Raw genomic sequence first — 18,640 nt, 5'->3', positions numbered from 1 at the left:
GTTTTTCAATGGATGGAGTTTGCCCAATCACCCAGACGTGTTGATGATGATAGTCTCAAAAGTCAGTGGTTTGGCTTTTGAGTTATCTCAATGGCCTAGGAAAAATGTGTTAGCTCTAGACCATGGGTACTCATAGTACGGCCCGTGGGCCAGTGGCGGCCCGACAAGCCTTCCCTGGCGGCCCGCTGACCTTCCTGACATCGTACCCGTGTTGTATTTTAAAAAAAAAATGTAATCGTGTCTTCAAACACTGCTGGTTGCTGCAGCGCGAGTCTGAGAGACTCTGTTGCTCTGTGGGGGCCGGCCGCCGGGTGATTCCAATGATAGTGGAGCTGCAGGGGCCTAAGAAGAGGTTAAGTACAGCAAGGCCTCATTAACATACAAATGGTCTTTCTAAAGACCTGTGAAGTGCTCGGGTGGGGCTGTGTGTGCCAGGAGGCTGTCTCGGCCCAGGCTGACACACGCAGGGTGAGGTGAACACGCAGGGTAAGATGAAGAGGGTGACAAAGGGAGGTAGTGGGACGGAGGGAGAGGGTGAGGGAGGGAGGGAAAGGAGACAGAAAGAAACATCGGGGGCTTGACACCACCTATGTGTATCTCGCCTGCTGTCTCTAATGTTGTCATCAAGTGTTTATTTAATGACAGAGCTTACATCGAGATTACTTTACTCTCTATCTTAATTACAGTGATCAAATAGCAAGTGCTTGGCCAGAGCAGCAGCAAGTGCAGAATCCAGAAACACCGTCTGGTGTTCAAATCAAAAAGGTTTCTTAGTTACATAGACGCATTCCAAACTTGCCTGCAGTCAGTGCAGGTTGAAGCGCTGGTGCGCTTGTGTTCGAGTAATTATGTTATTGCTGGCAATTCCTGCAGTGCAGGAGTATTGGGACCACTCAGTCCAATGCAGGTAAGCAATTGAAACTGCCAAAGTATTGCGGTCCTTCAGACAAGCAGCGCTAGTGCTTAGGGCAGTGTCTTTAGAAACCACATTGTTTTTAAAACAGGCAACGTTTCTCAGTCCCAGCATCACAATGAACAAGATGCTGGCGCTCCCTTTTAGGGGAATTATGGTAATGCCAGCCCCTTACAGATACATGTGCTGGGGCACTGGGAGGGAGGAAAAGGGAGGGAGACAGAGGGAGAGGGAGGGAAAGGAATAGAGAGGGAGGCAGACAGACAGAGGGAAGGAGACAGACAGTGAGAGGGGGAGGGAGGGAGGGCGAGGGAGACAGACAGAAAGAGGGAGACAGACAGAAAGAGGGAGACAGACAGAGGGAGGGAGACAGACAGGGAGACAGACGGAGGGAGGAGGGTGACAGACGGAGGGAGACAGATGGGAGAAGGGAGACAGAGGGAGGGAGGGAGAGGGAGACAGAGGGAGGGTGACAGAAAGAGGGAGGGAGACAGACAGAGGGAGAAGGGAGACAGACGGAGGGAGACAGATGGAGGGAGAAGGGTGAGAGAGAGAGGGAGACAGGGAGGGAGACAGGCATATGGAGACAGAGGGAAGGAGACAGGCATATGGAGACAGAGGGAGGGAGGCAGAGGGTGACAGAGGGAGACAGACAGGTGGAGGGAGGGAAAGGGAGACAGACAGATGGAGGGAGGAAGAGGGAGACGGAGGGAGACAGAGAGAGATGGAGGGAGAAGGGAGACAGAGGGAGGGAGAAGGGAGGGTGACAGAAAGAGGGAGGGAGACAGACGGAGGGAGAGAGAGACAGACAGAGAGGGAGAGGGAAGGAGTGAGACAGTCGGAGTGAGAGGGAGAGAGAGGGAGTGAGACAGTCAGAGTGAGTGAGACAGCGGGAGACAGGGAGAGAGGAAGAGAGAGCTAGAGAGAGATAGAGATAAAGAAAGAGAGAGAGATGTGTGTGTGCCGGGTCTGGTGGCTCAGTGGACGAAGGCGTCCGTTGCAGGGACCTGTGATCAACCTCATGGTCACAGTTTTTTTTGTTGCTCTAGCCCTGCCCCCTCCCCCACTGACCCCGCCCCTACTGGTGCGGCCCTCAGACACAAACCACACTGTAAATTTGGCCCCCGAGAGAAAGTTTGTGAGTACCCATGCTCTAGACCAATGAGTCTATGACAAGCTTCTGGGCTTGTATTTAAGCTTAGTTGTAGAGCTATTAGCTGAACTGTAAATTATTTAGTAGTAAAGTCATCCCCCTGAGGTGATAGCTAGCTTGTGGGCTTTTTTGTCTTCCATTGCTCAGGTGTAAATTTGCTGGGATAGGGCAAATGACTTGATGAAACTCCAGCTTTCATAAGAGAGCATCACTCAGCAGTAGGGCGTGGTGTCCCGTGTTGTGGCTACAGTGACGGGTGGAAGAGTTACATTAGCTGGCTCCTTCGACACTGTACTAATTGCTCGCTCTCAACCACAATAGGCCATTGCAGTGGAATTATTTGACAAGACAACAAAGGGAAGACGCATTTTGTAAGCCGCCTATACCTAACAAAAGGGCTTCATTCAAATATATCTGCATAGTGGTACTGCAGGAAGATCCACAACTACAGGTTGGGAAAATAAAGTTTAAGATCGTGTGGTAGTACTACCAGCTAGGATAGGGGAGTACAGCCTAGCTATAAGAAGACTGGTTCGATGTAAAATGTTTAGAAAACCACAGTCTAAACGATCACTATATATATTTGTTGTATGGCAATTTATCGCAAATAGACATTCTGAAAATCTGGGATTAATGCAACCCTCATGTCTTCACATTTGGACGGCCCTGAGCTAAGGCATTTTCACAACATACCAAGCACAACCAAACAAAGCTGTGCATGATACACTGCACCACAGAATGAAGCAACTGAATGAAAAACATCATATAAATAAAAAAAGCTTAGTATTACCTTGATTGTATATAAAGTGTAGGGGTGGGAACCAGTTCCACTGTGTTCTCGGGCAGTGATAGTGCCAGTAATCCTTAAGTTCTGAATCACCACTGGTCCATCTGGGCTACTAAGGGGCACAAAGCTGAAGGCGTTAATGGGTACAATGGGAGAAGAGCTGAGTAGGGGTGCACTGGGCATGCCCTCCATGGGGCTCTGAGAAGGTGACACACACTTCTCCTTCTCCAAAGAGGTTGGGGGCTTCAGGGGGACATTCCCCATGTCTTCCACACTAGGTACCGAATAATGTTGTTTTGCTGCTTCTTCAGTGTCTAAGGTATTCACCAAGATCTCAGGGCAAGCACTCTGTGGGGTCAACAGGGCTGAAGCACCAGTTTGGGGTTGTTCCAACAGTCTGTTATCAGACTCAATATCATCCTCTGGGCCCAAGACCACCATGGAGGATTCCACTGGTGTTAGAGCATCCTGATAGCAATCTGTGGATAGCTCCTCTGAGCCTATTAGAACCAGAGAGTCTGAGTCTTTTCCCATATCTGACATAGGAGACTCTGGCTCTGAATCCTCACAGAGAAAGAGAAGGCTCAGAGTCTTGGATTGCAAGTAATGGGTTGGAATGACTCCGTCTTTAAGAGTCTGGATACTAGGTTCAACAGTGAGGTCAATGTAGTGTGATTCTTGACTGTCCACTGTCTCCTCCTGTACATCTTCTGTACCGTCCACCACATCATAGCTTGAAAGTTCAGCAACCTTGGGAGTCGGAAGGGCCTCGTCCTGTACAGATTCTACCTGCACTTTTAGAGGAAGAGACTTTGGAACAGGTGGCTGATCCACACGAGGTTCCTCCTCCTTGGCTTGTACCTTAATGGCTGCTTTGGCAAAAACATCTGTAAGAATTAAATTGATCCAATCAGGGTCGGACATCTTGCCAATTAAGGGGAGTAGAACATTACAGGTTATGAGTTCAACTACCACATAGCGGCCGGTTCTTGTTTCCAGATGAGGCTTGGGGACCAAGACGTCCAGTAGCAGATCCACAATTCCTCGGGCATAACTCACCTCCGTGGCTGAACTGCGAAGGGCTGGATGTGGGTGGCTGAGTTGTGTATACTCCTGCCAGAGCCGCGCAGGGCGCAATGCTGGGTCAGGGGGCCCAGTACTGTCTCGCCTGTCCACTGCCTCCTTGGCCTTCATGTAGCTTTGTAGGTGGCATCCACTCAAAACCAAAAACTTCCGGGTCAGCACAGTCTTATCCACCAGTCGCATTCTTCTCTTCAGCTCTGCAGCCAAGCACATCATGGCACTCCGCACCTCTTCCTCAAAACCCTTCTCACGGCTCAGTGTCCGGTACCATGATGAAACAAAGTCCTGGATAATCTTCTGAATGGTCAGGTGGATCTCCTTGTCCAGTTGGATCTCAGCATCTTGGCTCTGCTGGCAGGTTTGTGGAATGATGAACCGCTCCAAGTGGACATGGTTACGGGAGTCAAGGATTGCCTGCGATCCCATCTTACTTCCAAGGACAGCCATAACGCAAGTCAAGAAAATAAGCAGCCAGATGTTGACCAGTAAATGCAAGAATAGAAGACAGCTTAGCAATACCCCGACCAAAAGGAGCCTTCTGCTTCCGGTTACTTTGGTCATGAGCCAAAAAAATAAGCTGGCTCCCAAGTCTCCGGATGGCATCTCCTGCGGTCTGCTAGATTCCATTTCATGTAGCGTCACAGGTCCGTGAACTTGACAACATATTATCGAGGGGTAAAATGCTTCCTGCCACCACCAGCTGGGTACTACGGGAGCTCAGATAACTGGTTTATGCGGAGCTGCATCGGATTGGAGCACTGGAGTACGTGGATTGACGCGGACGCGACGCGCTGACGTCACACGCCAATTCGCCGGCGAGTCTGAGAGACACACCACTGAAACTACTTGTCCTGGTGTCTCGCGGCTCCCGGACCGGAGGTAGCCCCTGGTCCGATTTGGGACGAGGGACGGAGCTCAGGCCAGGAGTGGAGAATACTTTAGGAGCTTGGAGGAGCAGGGAGGGTGTGGGGGAGGACCTAGGGCAGCGGTTGTCGTCTCCCAGCAGGCGCGGGAGAAGCCAGTGTTCTAGCCGTTTGTACATCCCCGGCGTCAGAGGGATGAAATGTTTGCGTCTGTACCTCCCGGAAAGCGCTGTTCATGTATGGTTGTTCTTGCGCCTCATCGAAATCTGTTCTGGAATCCGTGAAGAGGCACAGTAATACTGTTTTAAGTAGTATGTTTAAATGTATTTTTGTAATAAAACAAAAGCAGATGTCGGTTTTAAAGTGTTATTTAAATGTGCACACAAGTTTTTTTTTTGCTTTGAATAATAACGTTAATGATACGTGTGTGTGTTTATATAATTATAAGTGTGGAAAATGAATGGCAAATTAAAATCCTGCAGGGCATAATCCGCATTCCATTTTTCAAAGGTTGATAAACTGAGTAGCATTAATTTGGGCAATAGAAACATCTTTTCAAAAGCACTTTATAAGTGTAGTATTAAGCACTGTGTAAAAATCCGAGCAGTTGTATTTTAAGGGCCAGAGCCGTGTACATTGTATTGTTGAGAGAAAGTTTGAAATTACTTAATCTCCATGACCCCAAAAACTAAAAAATGACAACTTTCTTTTTAATGTAATCTGCTACTCATGTAAATCATTCTAGTGTCAATTTAGTACAATGTAAAACTACAAAATATTAAGAAAATAGTCATAAGTATAAATCAGTATGGTACCACTGAGCGGTAGGAATATTGTGGCTCTCTGCAAATTCGGTAATTTTCCTCATACAAATATATGAAAAATGTGTAATTTATCCCTGCTTGCCATGTGGATGCTCTATTCCCCAGTGGTTCCAAAAGAATGTATGTGCTTTAGGAGTGTACATGCGTGATGATGTTTAATAGGGCACCCCCTCCCAGCTTTTAGGTCTTCCGTGCCGACAGCACTTTAGCTGCCCCTGCAATATATATTATTTACCATACGTGATTGTAGCTTGTCCATCGCTTACTTATGGACCGGATGCAAAAACAACAAGGTGATGGATGGAATGCTAGAATGAATCTCAGCCACTGGAAATCATCCTGGTTGCATCCCAATCCATCATTTGTTTTGCCTACAATGCTACAATGCTAGCAGTCTTGACCATACTCCCCATGGGAGCAGTTCATCCCGAACTGCCAGGCGAGGTCCTCCCTGGACCGTAAGCAAGCATTTTGGGACTGGTATTGGGGTATTAGCCCTCATCAGCTAGACTAACTTGAATTCAGTTGCACAGTGTATACAGGACCCACGTCTGCTCATACTCTTCACCCTTCCCTCTTAAGGGAACACTATGGCACTCCACTTCACCCTACTACTCTTTACAACACTCTCCACGACTTCACTGTACAACATTCTCCTCCACGCTATGCCATCCCACTACAAGACCCCCCAGGTAATCGTTTCTACAGCACAGCTCGCCGCTCCATTCCCCTCCCCTCTTTTCCACTCCAGTATACCCCACTCCACTTCAATCATCCATTCGGTAATCCACCAATCTACTCCACTCAAATGTATCCCAATCCATCATAATTTACCCCACTGTAGCCCACTCCACTTAACCCATCTAACACTGCACTCTACCCTCTCCAACTTGACTCCAATCAATCCCACTAAAATTCTGCCATGCTCCACTCCACCCTAATCTACAGACTCCAGTCTATCCCAATCTACTCTACTATAATCTACTTCACCATGCCCCACTCCACTCTCCAAACTAACCCAGTATACCCCACTTCTTTTTAAATCTACCATACTCTAATCCATCTAGTATACCACACTCCCAAGTACTCCACTCTGCCCCACTCTAATCTATCAAGGTCCACTCTTCCCAGTTTACCCCATTCTAGTCTACCTCCGTTCACTCTACCTCAATCTACCACACTCCTACCTACCGCAATCCACCCAAATTGACTTGTTTGAGACTTACAATGACAGGGAGTTTTCTCACTTGCAGCTATCATGTCTAGTAAAGCTGAGCTCTTGTCTCTACTTATAAATTGCTCCTGCTGTATGACAGTTCATCCCCACTGCATGTTTATATATTTCTTCATTTTGCAGCTCAGACTTTCAGGAATGTATTTCTTGCAGTTTCCCTTTTAGGGTTATGGTATATTACAAGCCTGGCTCTGTTTCCGGGTTTTGTTTATATAATAACCTATATAAATGGTAGGAGCCTTTTTTCTCCTTTGCTGTCCTTGCTGGTTGAGTTGAGGTCTTGTTATTTAGCAGGGCTTTCTCTTTTCCTTGCTGCCTCCTAGCACTGTTTTTTAGGCAGCAGTTTCCCTTTTCATTGCTCAACTCGGCCCCTTGACGCTTGTTATCAGTTAGGTCTTGGGTATGTGGGTCTTTCACACTCCTAACCTTGTGTTTTCACCAAAAGCGCAAAATATGAGCAGTAGGACGTGAGAAGAGGTCATCCGCCAGGATTGCATAGAGACCCTCTATAATGTCCTTAATACATTTCCAGGTCAGATATATACTGCAACAAGGGTCAGGTGCTATATTGCTGGGGGGCATCCAACACGAGTATAGGCTGTGAGCTGTCGATACTGCCAGTGTTGCGATTGAGGTATTCAGTGATCACGTTTGAGATCTGCAAAGGGGACCAAGACACTGTCCTGAACCAGGTCATTCACAAGATGAATCCCCTTGCTCATCTATTGAGACCAGTCAACCTCCTCAACCCCAATCTTAATATGCATGTTCCGCCATAGCTGCACCTTAAGATGGCGAATGGAAAGAATACTGAATTTAGGGGAGTGTAGGGTAATAGCCAATTGGCTACCTACCCTTTCATTCACTACACCCCCTATTTGACCATTTCCTGTGTGAAGTGGGCATAACCCTGTCCCAGAATTCCTAAGTTTGCCATCACTAAGATGGCCAACTTTGAAAAATCACCTCTGGTTCAGTTACCCCACCTTAGGGTTGGCACTAGCCTGGGAGTGGGCACGCCTCTCTGACGTGCTAATTTTCCTGCTACTCCAGGTCCCAAGGGGCACTGGACAAAGGGCGTCGGCTTCCTCTCCTGTAAGAGAAGCCAGATTCGCAAACCAAAGGCGCTGGGCTCTTCGAAAGCCCCTTTCTTTGCAATGCTAATCTGCAGGTCATCCTGTGGGAGGGGGTGAAACATGCTCTGCCCAAGCAGACTTGGTTTCTGGCCTCCTGAGATCAAAGGCCCTCACCTATAGGGGTGAGAAACTCATCTTTGGGTGTGCTGATAGGCGAAAACCAGCCAACCAGCACACCAGTTGCTGGTAGCAAATAGCTATCCTGCAAGGTCAACTGAGAGCACATAGAACTATTGGAGCTGAACGCTCCCACTTTTAGCGGTAAAGTAGACGGATGTGTGAACAAGATGTGTTCTTTGTCTGTTATCACCCCTTCTCTATGCCCTAGCAGTTTAACCATTGGCTATCTCCATCTGCTGCATTCCTGCCATTGTGGGCATCCCCTTTTGTGGCAGAGATCATAAGATTAGCTTGTTAGCGGATCATATCTTGCTTATTTTCTCTCAACCCGCTACCTCTCTACTGACTATAGTTAACAGCCATGCCGTATTTGAGGTGGTACCTATCTTTAAAATAACCATCACCACATCTTGCACTCTCCATCTAACTATACCCAAGCAGGACCTCCCTCCTCTGGAAGCCCTGGTGCTGTTACATTGGGCTCCCAACACAATTACATATTTGTGTGATAACCTAACTCCTATGCTCTACTCTTGGGTACAACTCCAGAGTGCCATCCTAGCATATCTCAGACGTAAAGAATAATACAAAAGGGTTGAGGCAAAAGAACTGCACCTATTAATATGAGTGGCTAGTTAGTACGAAGATGGTGCTCCAAAAACCAGGGAGTACAACCCTATTTACTCCCAATGCACAAAATACAGAAAATAATTTTGGGGGAATTAGCGCCCATCAAGAAAGTATCACATAAGTCCTTTTCACATTAGATCAGTTTCAAAGAGAGGTAAAATAGTGAACAGGTCCGGACTTCACTGATGATCGAAAAATGTTCTTTGTTATTTGATCTAAACATTAAAATTCAAATACACAGGTAATTTTCTTTTTAGCCAACGCGTTTCGTCTCGTATTTGAGACTTCTTCAGGGCTAAAGGTAAAACATAAACCTAGTAATTAATATAAAAAATATATACACATATACAAATAAAATCAGACATTATTTCATGATATGGGGGCATTTAAGACCATTCCGAGCTAGCTTTTGTATCAAATTTTTATCATATTCTCGCGGACCACATAATCAATAATTACAAATAGAGCCTACCAAGAAAGAGAGGAAAAGCATACTTCTAAAATAAATAACCCATTCAAAGGAATATCTTCCATAGGTAGCAATACCGAAAAGGAATTAGATTTTTTTGGGAAATTATGTCACAACCATTATTATAAGTGTGCACAAGGTATTCAAACAGCATATACAAATTCATTTAGAACATATATCACGAAATTAATATTATACATAATATAAGTTATTAAAACATACCTCAAAAAGGTCAACGTTAGATCAAGTTTGAAATGTTACTCATAATACGAAATATCAATGTATATCCATTTGAATTCTGAAGAAATAGTAACATAAAATACAATTCAGCTAAAATCATACCTAACATGATATGGAGAAGCACATAGATAATATCCAGTTGCAAAGTAACTCTCCAATAGGTATACAGAATCGCTATTTAAAATTTTCTTATAAGAGCAAACTATACAGAAAATACGTCATCATGCTGGCACAATAATTAGCATGTCGCGCAACAAATGCCAGACAGCCATCTTTTTAGTAAAGTTTGCTATCAACCAAACAATTCATATATATCTCAGACTTGTTTCATCATGAGTAGAGTTTCAAAGGCATCAATATAGTTCATAACAAGAATGTTGAGGCTTTTTCCTAATCTGTCTCAACATAAAAAATATTGTATTTTAAAATCTAGAATTTGTATAATCTCATAGGTTACATTATATATGTGTATAGCGCAATATGTAACACACAATCATTTAAAAAAATGATGACCATATGGTCAAATATATATAAAAAAAAAGTCAAAATATAGCCTCATTTTATGCAATCTAATGGACTAGAAATAATACTAGGCAATCCTTAAAATAAGTAAGAAAACAGGCGCAACTCTACTTAAATCCGCAAATGTAGATGGAGTAAAATCGTCCAAAAGCAGTTAAATGTACCTGTTCTATTCAAACAGCAACTGTTTAAACTGTGAAGAAAGGAAAAACGAGAAAAAAAGGAAAGCGTAAGTAGTTTAATGCTAGTGCATTGCCCACAAACTAAGATTACAAATAAACGTGCCAACGGCTATCAGAAAACAAGATATAATCTAAACCCCCGTCACGGATAATTAAACAAATGATATCACAACACCTCCAAGTAAAAGGAGACAAACTCTCTGCTAACTAGACTTCAACTCACCGATACCCGGCATGGTGACCAGCAAGAAGAGTAGCGTCCGCGGTCAGGTGGCAACAGACTTCGTATTGTGAACTTGCTCATTTTATAGCAGTGGTTAGTTGTGCAAGCCAAAACACCTATGTAGGGATGTGATAGAGGATGTCGTATTTTTTAACACGGGAAGTATATATGTAACTATGGTTACAGCCTCCAGGAAAGTGTGTCGGCCATTTTGTAACAGGAAACAACCAAGATGTAAATAGATCTATGATTGCAATTTAACGAGAAAAGAAATCGGCCATTTTGGAAAGGGAAAATTTTACCACAGTATAGACGCGTATCCCAAAAAGTTTTTTTAAAGAAATGATGTTATAAATCATAAAATGCGCCTCATAATGCAAAATTACTATCCCTTTTAAAAGGAAATATATTGAAAACATCAACATCAATATTGAAGCTTGACAAAGCATATCTCAGACGCTGTAAACCCCTCATTGTCTTTTGCCTGGGTTGCATCAATGTCCTAACAAGCATTGAAAATGCAATAGGTCTCGCCTTCATAATTAAGTTAAAGCCATTTGCTTTGCTAATGGTTTTGTATAGCAAAGCAAATGGCTTTAACTTAATTAAATGCGAGACCTATTGCATTTTTAATGCTTGTTATTTTTACACTTAGGAGCGAATTCATAGTAATTTAAAGCAATAATAATTACGTTATTTTGCTGTTTTATTATAGCGTTTGCTGCCAGAAGCGCTCACATGGGCATCACATCGGGGCGCCAGTCACGTTTTATTTGCACACGTCAGCTGTCGCGTCTTGCGGTTTGTTTTCACAGATCCTGCGGAATGCAGCATATGGACCTGGGAGTTTTGGGGTCTGGCATTGTAGAGAGCCTGGGGTGGTTTGCAGGAGAGGGTTTGGGGTCAATACCTCTCTTTGAAGATGGAATCGCACTGGTCCTTTCAGATTTAACTGCAACAGTTGGATAACGCGCAATTAATGATTAAAACTCCATTTATTGCAAGGGTGAGTGGGAACATTTCAAGAGGTCAAATGAGAACTGCCCTTTTAAAAAAAAAAAATATTTTGAGGCTTCCAGAGTGCATTTTTGCTGTTTTTCATGGTAATCCACATTAGAAAACGAAAATGTATAAACTTTTATAAGTATAAGCTGAATATATTTCCACCTGGCCCCTTTCTGTGGCACAGCTCTGAAAGCGTAATTAAAAAAAAAAAATATTTAATGTGTGCGTGCCAATTGTATGGTCGGATGTTTGTCACACACCACTTTGGGGAGGAGTCAGTTTAAAACCAAACTCGGGTGGGGGGTTGAAACAGAGCAACTGGTGCCGTCACACTGCATATGCTCAGAGATGCTGAACAAAGATTGGGCGGTGATTAAATGCGCAGGAAAATTCATGTGTGAAAGGGATTTGGAAAAACTTTAGGGATTTAATGAAAAACAAATGAACCCCCCCCCCCTCCCAAGAGCCCTCCACTCTTGCGCCCAAATCAAGGAAGCAATGAAGACAGGCTCAGTTAAGAGTGAACCTCAAGCTGAGCCATACTGAGGGGAGGTGAGACATTGCGATTTGTGATCAGGAGTGCAGCACTATAAAAGTTAGTGGGCGTGGCCTGAATTTATGTCACCTCCGTCTTGAAAATACCAGTGTGCAGTTATCTCACTCTTTACAGTATAGTTCCAACTTGTGATGCTTGTCACGGGTGAGGCCCGGGGCGTGAGCCTTGAGTGAGCTACCACTGGTGACGCTGAGCAGTGGCTGAGAACATCACAAGACCTTCCCACGAGTGCTGCAGGCTTATTTACCACTATTTCACTTTTAAATGAAGGGCGATTAAATGCAAATAGTGGGCATTTACATGCAAACAGGAGCCAACGTTTAAGTGAAAACAAGAGGCATTTGGGGGCTAATGAGTAGGTTCACTTCAGTCATTCTATTTACCTGCAAACGATAGGCAAAATGGCAGTATAACGTTTTAGGCTGAATTACCGATCTGCTTCTTGTGAAACACATTGGGATTTTCTGGGATCAGTTATTTTCTTTACAATTCTAGATAGACAGTTTTAGCCTTGAGGACACTTTTATGTAAAATGCGCTTAGAAGTTTAAGAGAAAGAAACTCCAGCAAAACGTTTCACGCCCGCTCCGCGCTGATTGGCTGAGGCGGGGTGGTGTAGCCACTGTTCGTAGTTGGCGCAGCGCTGCCATTGTCTGGCGCCCAAGAATGGATTGTAGCATTATTTTGTAGCTGCCGGGTGTGCGCACGAGGGCTGGAGCCTCGTGGTTTGTTGCACGAGACCTGCACCACAAACTTACCTCTTCGCTCGCACCTACCCGCCATGCTGCTCGACCCGCACGCACAGCCCTGCCGCGTGCAGTTCCACTACCGCTAGGAGGAGCCTAAGCTTGCAAAAAAGCATGGACACTGGTGACACATGGGCACGGGAGGGAGGGAGGGGGCGAGCATAGCAGACAACGTGCTCTCAAAGAGTGTCAGAGGCAGGGATCGGGGAGAGGAGGGACGGAGGGTCAGGGGGAGGGTCCTGGGGGCGTGCACTCACACGCCGTACAGGAAAAAGCATTTCCGTTGCTAGGACACCAATATGTAAAATGGCGTCAGGCTGTCCACAGTCATTATGGACACGCACATGCTGTTGTTTGCTATGGACACATGGCAAGAGCAGCCATGTTTATCCATGCAGACACGTGCATACAAGTCCTCTGCTGAATTGATTCCAAAAGGTGTTCTCCATGGCGAGAGCAGCGCATGCGCTGCTATCGCCAGGCGAGACCTAAAAAGGAATGTCCTCCCACCGGACTCATACTTTTTCTAGTCCCTGCCTATTCTGATCCCTCAAGATGATATCACATGCTTACAGCGGGACCTTCGCTCCTTTATCAAGAATGGGGAGTGGCCAAGGATCTGTAACTCTTCACTGATGAGGCCTATAGAAAGTGGTGGACTGGCCTGTCCTAATATCATCAAGCACTATTGCGATACATCTCTCAGTGGGTGGTCTGCTAGAGTGTGAAAAATGGGTTCCATATGGATCTGGCAGTGTCCTGCCGACCCTCTTGGTTCTAGCCTTGCTACGCAATCACGTTTGACTGTGCAGCACCTATAGGTTTATATATCTTTTTAGGTGGGGAGCACCTCTACAGTCTGTCTAGCTACACCCACTATTACAGTACTCAACATATGGGACAGATTAGGAATCGGGAGGGCGCTTACTACCTTCTTCACACGATTGCACTCTTGTGCTACTACCCAAATTATTACCTAGCTGAGAGGCCGAGGACTCTGGGAAATTAAGAGACCTCTTTGTGTAAGCCTCCATAAAATCATTTGAACAATGTAAGGCTGATTACCATCTCCCTGAAACGACGAGGCTTCAGTACTATCAGTTGCATCATTGAGTTTTGTACCCTCTAATTATTCTAGGGCTATCAGTTTGTATACTCAATTCGAAAAATTGGTGAGAGCATATGACGGTTCTAAGGGACTAATTTCCCATACATACTGGAACATTGAACACTCCTCATCTCCCCAAACACACACATTCAAACTTTACCACTACAGAGGGCATTTCATCTAAGCAATATGAAACCCTTTGGCGAGACACACCTAAAACTTACCACAGTTTATCCCACAGGGAAATTGCTTATAAAATCATGGGTCAGTGGTATTATACACCAGCTTACTTGTCCTGCATTTACCCCTCCATATCTTTCCTCTGCCATCAGTGTGGACTAGTAGTGGGATATACTTGCCACATCCGATGCTCATGCAGCCTCATTACCACATATTGCAAAGAGATCCTGGAACACAGTAAGGTCACCAAAGGGAATCCACTCCCTGCCTCTTATCTCAAAGTTACACTTGGTGTGCAACACCTTGCTTTAGAATCGATGAGCCACGCTGATTGGAAGCTTATTAGCCAGATACTGAGTGCTGCACACAGCTTATAGTAATGTAGTGGAAAAAGACAACTGCCCTCTCCATTGCTTTATGGTTCAGTCGCATGTGGGACGTGATGGCGATGGAACAGCTTTCTGACAATTTACCTTGCACAGAAGCTAAATTTATGTTTGGCACTCTCATATCCGATATCTCCCCTGCTTGAAATGCACCTGCTTCAACCTAGTAAAGCTCCGAGCATTCCAGCTTTTTAATAACTTTTCATCCATGCTTAGCTTTACTAGCAAGCCTCTGTCCTCCATCGCTATAAGCACCATCCCTACATGCACTATCACACAACTTTGCTCTTACTGTGGAATTGTTTGTTGACAACATTGACCTGAGAACCTAAGACCCTCCCCTTACTTAAAGGGAACAAAAGCTACTGTTAAATGGTCTTGCAGCTGTTGGCAACTATGACTTGGTGAAATGTGTTTGTTTGGATCTGCTCTGCAGACTTCAGCTGACACTTGCCAGTTGTCATACTGGCCTCTGTGTCTCATGGAGTCTCCCCCTTTGCCCATTAATGGTTACCCTTTGCCTCTACTTGGAAGTATTTGAAGGGTTCATAGCTTTTGGGGGCATTCCTCTCTCACCCAGGGAAACTAGAGTCACCACTGTCTGTCCCCAAAAGTAAATGCGACTACCTCTTACCTAAGAATTACTCTCAACAACTCTGGTGTCTGCCCATTTGGAGTCACCCTTGTCGTGCCCATATTTGCAGCGCTCTGTACATTGTTTTGCAACTCTTCCTGTCTTTTGGTCAAGGAACCCCTTTTTACGATCTGACTGGGACTGTTTACCACTCCTCCCTTGGGAATTATATTGGCGGTCGTTTGAGAAATCCTGCTTTTAGGTTGCTCTCCTCCCTCTTTTTTCTGTTGGAAACCATTACTACATATGTAGGTGTCACCACCCATATACCTTCTTGAACAATCATGTGGTAGCCCAGAGGTCCACCCCCTCTGCAAGCTTTCTGGGGTCAGTCAGCTTCCTGTCAACTAGATGTTGATGCAACAATGTAAAACTGTCGGGAACGGGGTTGTTATTGCTGCCCCCACACACTTTTTGCCTGGTATTTGATGCAACTGTTTATTTATTTATTTATTTATTTTATTTATTTAAGTGTTGTATAGCGCTAGCTAGACCCGAAGGTATCAGAGCGCTTCACAACGGATACAAATAAGCATCAACATAACAGGTAGGTCGAGCAGGGTAGGGAAAGTATGGGAAAGCATGGTAGCTAATAAAAGTCTATACAGTGTCAACATGAGGGCGACATGGCGAAGATCAAGGGAGAGTCATCAGGTTCTCGTTAGGACCAAAGAGATAGTGAACTATCAAAGTCAGACGGTGGTTCTCGTTACGATCCAGCCCGTTCAAGAAAGAAGGATTTGAATAGTGTCTTGAATTTCAGGAAGGAGGCGGTCATCCTGATGTGGGGGGGGGGTGGAGTTCCATATCTTAGGCGCATTTCCCGCAAAGGACCTGTTAGATCTTTTGCGTTTCTGTGATTTCAGAGGTATGAGTAGCAGCGTGTTGGAGCTTCTGAGGGTCCTGGACTGACCGGCTCGCTTGAGTTTATTGGCCAGATATTCCGGTTTACCTCTATGCAGGGCTTTGTGTGTGAGGCAGGCTGTGCGGAAGTTGGCTCGAAGGTTAATAGGAAGCCATTTCAGGTTCTTGAGAGCCGGGGTGATGTGCTCATATTTCTTAGTTCCCGTGACCATTCTAGCTGCTGCATTCAGGGTAGCAGTCAAAGGACCTAGATGAGATTTGGCTGTTCCAGTCAGAGTAGCAATGCCATAGTCAATCCTGGAGAGTACCAGTGCCTGAGTGGCCTGTTTCAGGTCTTTCAAGGGGAGGAAGGGTTTAATTTTGTAAAGAAGTTTCAGGTTAAGGAAAGCACTTTTGGCAGTTTTAGAGATGTGTTCTTTCATGTCCAGTTTTGGGTCCAGAGTGATCCCCAGTGATTTGACGGAGGTTGTGGGAACAAAAGGAACATTGAGGGCGTTTAAGGCTTTGAGCCATTCGAGTATTTGGGGATTTTCATTTTTGTTTGAGATGAGGAGCACTTCTGTCTTTTCTTCATTAAGTTTGAGGTGGTTGGATGAGAGCCAGTGTTGGACCTCTGTGAGTGTGTCATTTAGTCTGTGGATGTCTGCGATCGAAGTGGTTTCCAGGTAGAGTTGTGTGTCGTCCGCATAGAGGTGAAAGGGGATGTTGGAGTTTCTTAGAATTGTAGTGAGGGGCTCCATGTAGATGTTGAAAAGTTGTGGAGAGAGTACTGATCCCTGTGGGCTCCTCTAGTAATGGGGGGGGTCCGATTTGTAGCATTTAATTTTGATAATTTGAGTGCGGTTGTTGAGAAAGGAGGAAACTGAGACTGAAGTGTACTGGGTTCCTGCTAACCAGGTCCCCAGTACCAGGCTTCTTTCCGTAAAAATGTACAGTTGTTTCCCTCAATCAGCAAAACCTTTAGGCCCCTCTGTAAGTTCCTAGTAAGTGGTACCCCAGTACCTAGAGCCTGAGTTATTAAAGAGGGTCCCAGAGAGCCTGTTGTAGGTCTGGAACCGTTAGGAGTGCCACGCTTCCAAGAGGACCACCGCATTTGTAGTGCTGGAGGAGGGGGGGAATTGTCATCTTCTCTTATACATCTATACAGACATACACTAGCCCAATGAATCCCACTATAGAGGAAACATCGGACAACTCATGATTATTTTTTAAATTTTGGCCCATTGAATGGACATTCTCAGGATTGTCATCCTGAGCTTACCTGTGTAACAACGTACAACACAGCATCTAACCAAGTGTCTAACATCATCCACCGCAATTGGAAAATTATAAACTCTGGCACTAGGCAGTGGGAAAAGCCTCGCTTTGCTTATAAAAGAGCAACCAACTTGAGAGACCAGCTTGTGAGTACAAGACCGCGCCCCAAACTTCAAGATAAAGACAACACCATCACTAATGCATGGGGCCTGCCTAAGATCACTGGCCACCAACCCTGCAATAACTGCAGTGTATGCCACCTGACATCCCCTTCTAAAACACTGAGCTTGGAACCAGGCAAGACCTGGACACAACGACAGTTTACGAACTGTAACTCCTCAAACCTAGTATACCTCATCACCTGCAGATGTGGCCTCCGGTACGTTGGCATGACGACCAGGAAAGTGCGCACCAGAATGACAGAACACAGAAGCACCATAAGATGTGGGAAAAACATCAGTAAGCTTACAGACCACTTTCTGACCCACAACCACACACCAAATGACTTCACATGGACTGTCATTGAGAAATTTGACAACCTCAGGGATGAGAAACTCTTATTACAAAAGGAACAACGCTGGATTTACCGTCTTTCCACCCATACCAAAGGCCTTAATGATTCCATCCCGTGGAACAGTCTGGCCACATAGACACTCCTGCAAAACTCGTGATGTACCAGTGCCATCATGCTCCTACATGAACGTCCCCCTCCCTAGCCCATTCTTCTCCTTTAATGCCTGTCTCAATCGACAGCAACGTACTTTTGCTGACTGAGCCACATGAATGTAACTAATATAGCTAATTTTGCCATTTCATAGAACACCGGCAAATCTCAGATCTAGTTCTATTGAACTACTCGCTATCGCGCATGCGCAAGCCCAATACCGCTACTGCAGTCTACTGCGCATGCGCTATAGCAGTTTACCGCGCATGCGCTACAACAGTCTACCGCGCATGCGCTGCCAACGCGCACTACTCCTCCGCACATGCGCAGCCAGTCTCGGCATGAGACAGCGTTTACCGCGCACCCCTCCCTCTTTCTAACCTGAACAGGTGTACCGAGTTTACAAAACCATATAAATAGAAAACGAGGCGGCCCACTCAGCTCACACCGGGCGCCGCGGAAGGACGAATAGGTCCAAGGAGGAACCAGACCGAACTACTCGTGAGTAAAACCGCTTGTCCAACATCATGGGGTAAGCCAAAACTCTTCTTTCCTACAGGTTAGACAGCCTTGTGAACCTCATTTATCTCCACAGGGTCTCTTTCTCTGCCAGGCGACCCATGAGGCTTTTTACAGAGAAATAACAGAGTGAGGACCTAGAACTAGTACTTTCCTGTACCTCACCTTGTGATTTCGTTTTTTAGCCCACCACTACCCACCTACGGTTGTTTTTACAGTCTCACTAGCCTCATACAATCGCTATGAGCTCACCCTAGCCGGTTTTAAGTCGGACACCACCCTATGAGCCGGCCACCATGAGTTCTAAAAACTGCCAACCTAACATGACTCTCCCCTGTACGTC

At 45.4% G+C, this 18,640-nt stretch overlaps 1 protein-coding gene across 1 annotated transcript in view; it reads right to left on the bottom strand.

Moving 5' to 3' along the window:
- The window catches only part of SNX19 (sorting nexin 19), a 264,785-nt gene extending 260,122 nt beyond the window's left edge, over positions 1-4,663 (bottom strand). Inside the window, exon 1 of the mRNA XM_078681942.1 lies at positions 2,857-4,663. Within this exon, the coding sequence (XP_078538068.1) occupies positions 2,857-4,563 (1,707 nt within the window). The 5' untranslated portion in view covers positions 4,564-4,663. The remainder of the gene's footprint in view (positions 1-2,856) is intronic.
- Positions 4,664-18,640: the final 13,977 nt, after the last annotated feature.

This window comes from Lissotriton helveticus, chromosome 3_1, assembly GCF_964261635.1.
Source record: "Lissotriton helveticus chromosome 3_1, aLisHel1.1, whole genome shotgun sequence".
NCBI lineage: Eukaryota > Metazoa > Chordata > Amphibia > Caudata > Salamandridae > Lissotriton > Lissotriton helveticus.
The sequence above is the reverse complement of the archived record's forward strand: the minus strand, read 5'-3'. Positions and strand labels throughout refer to the sequence as shown.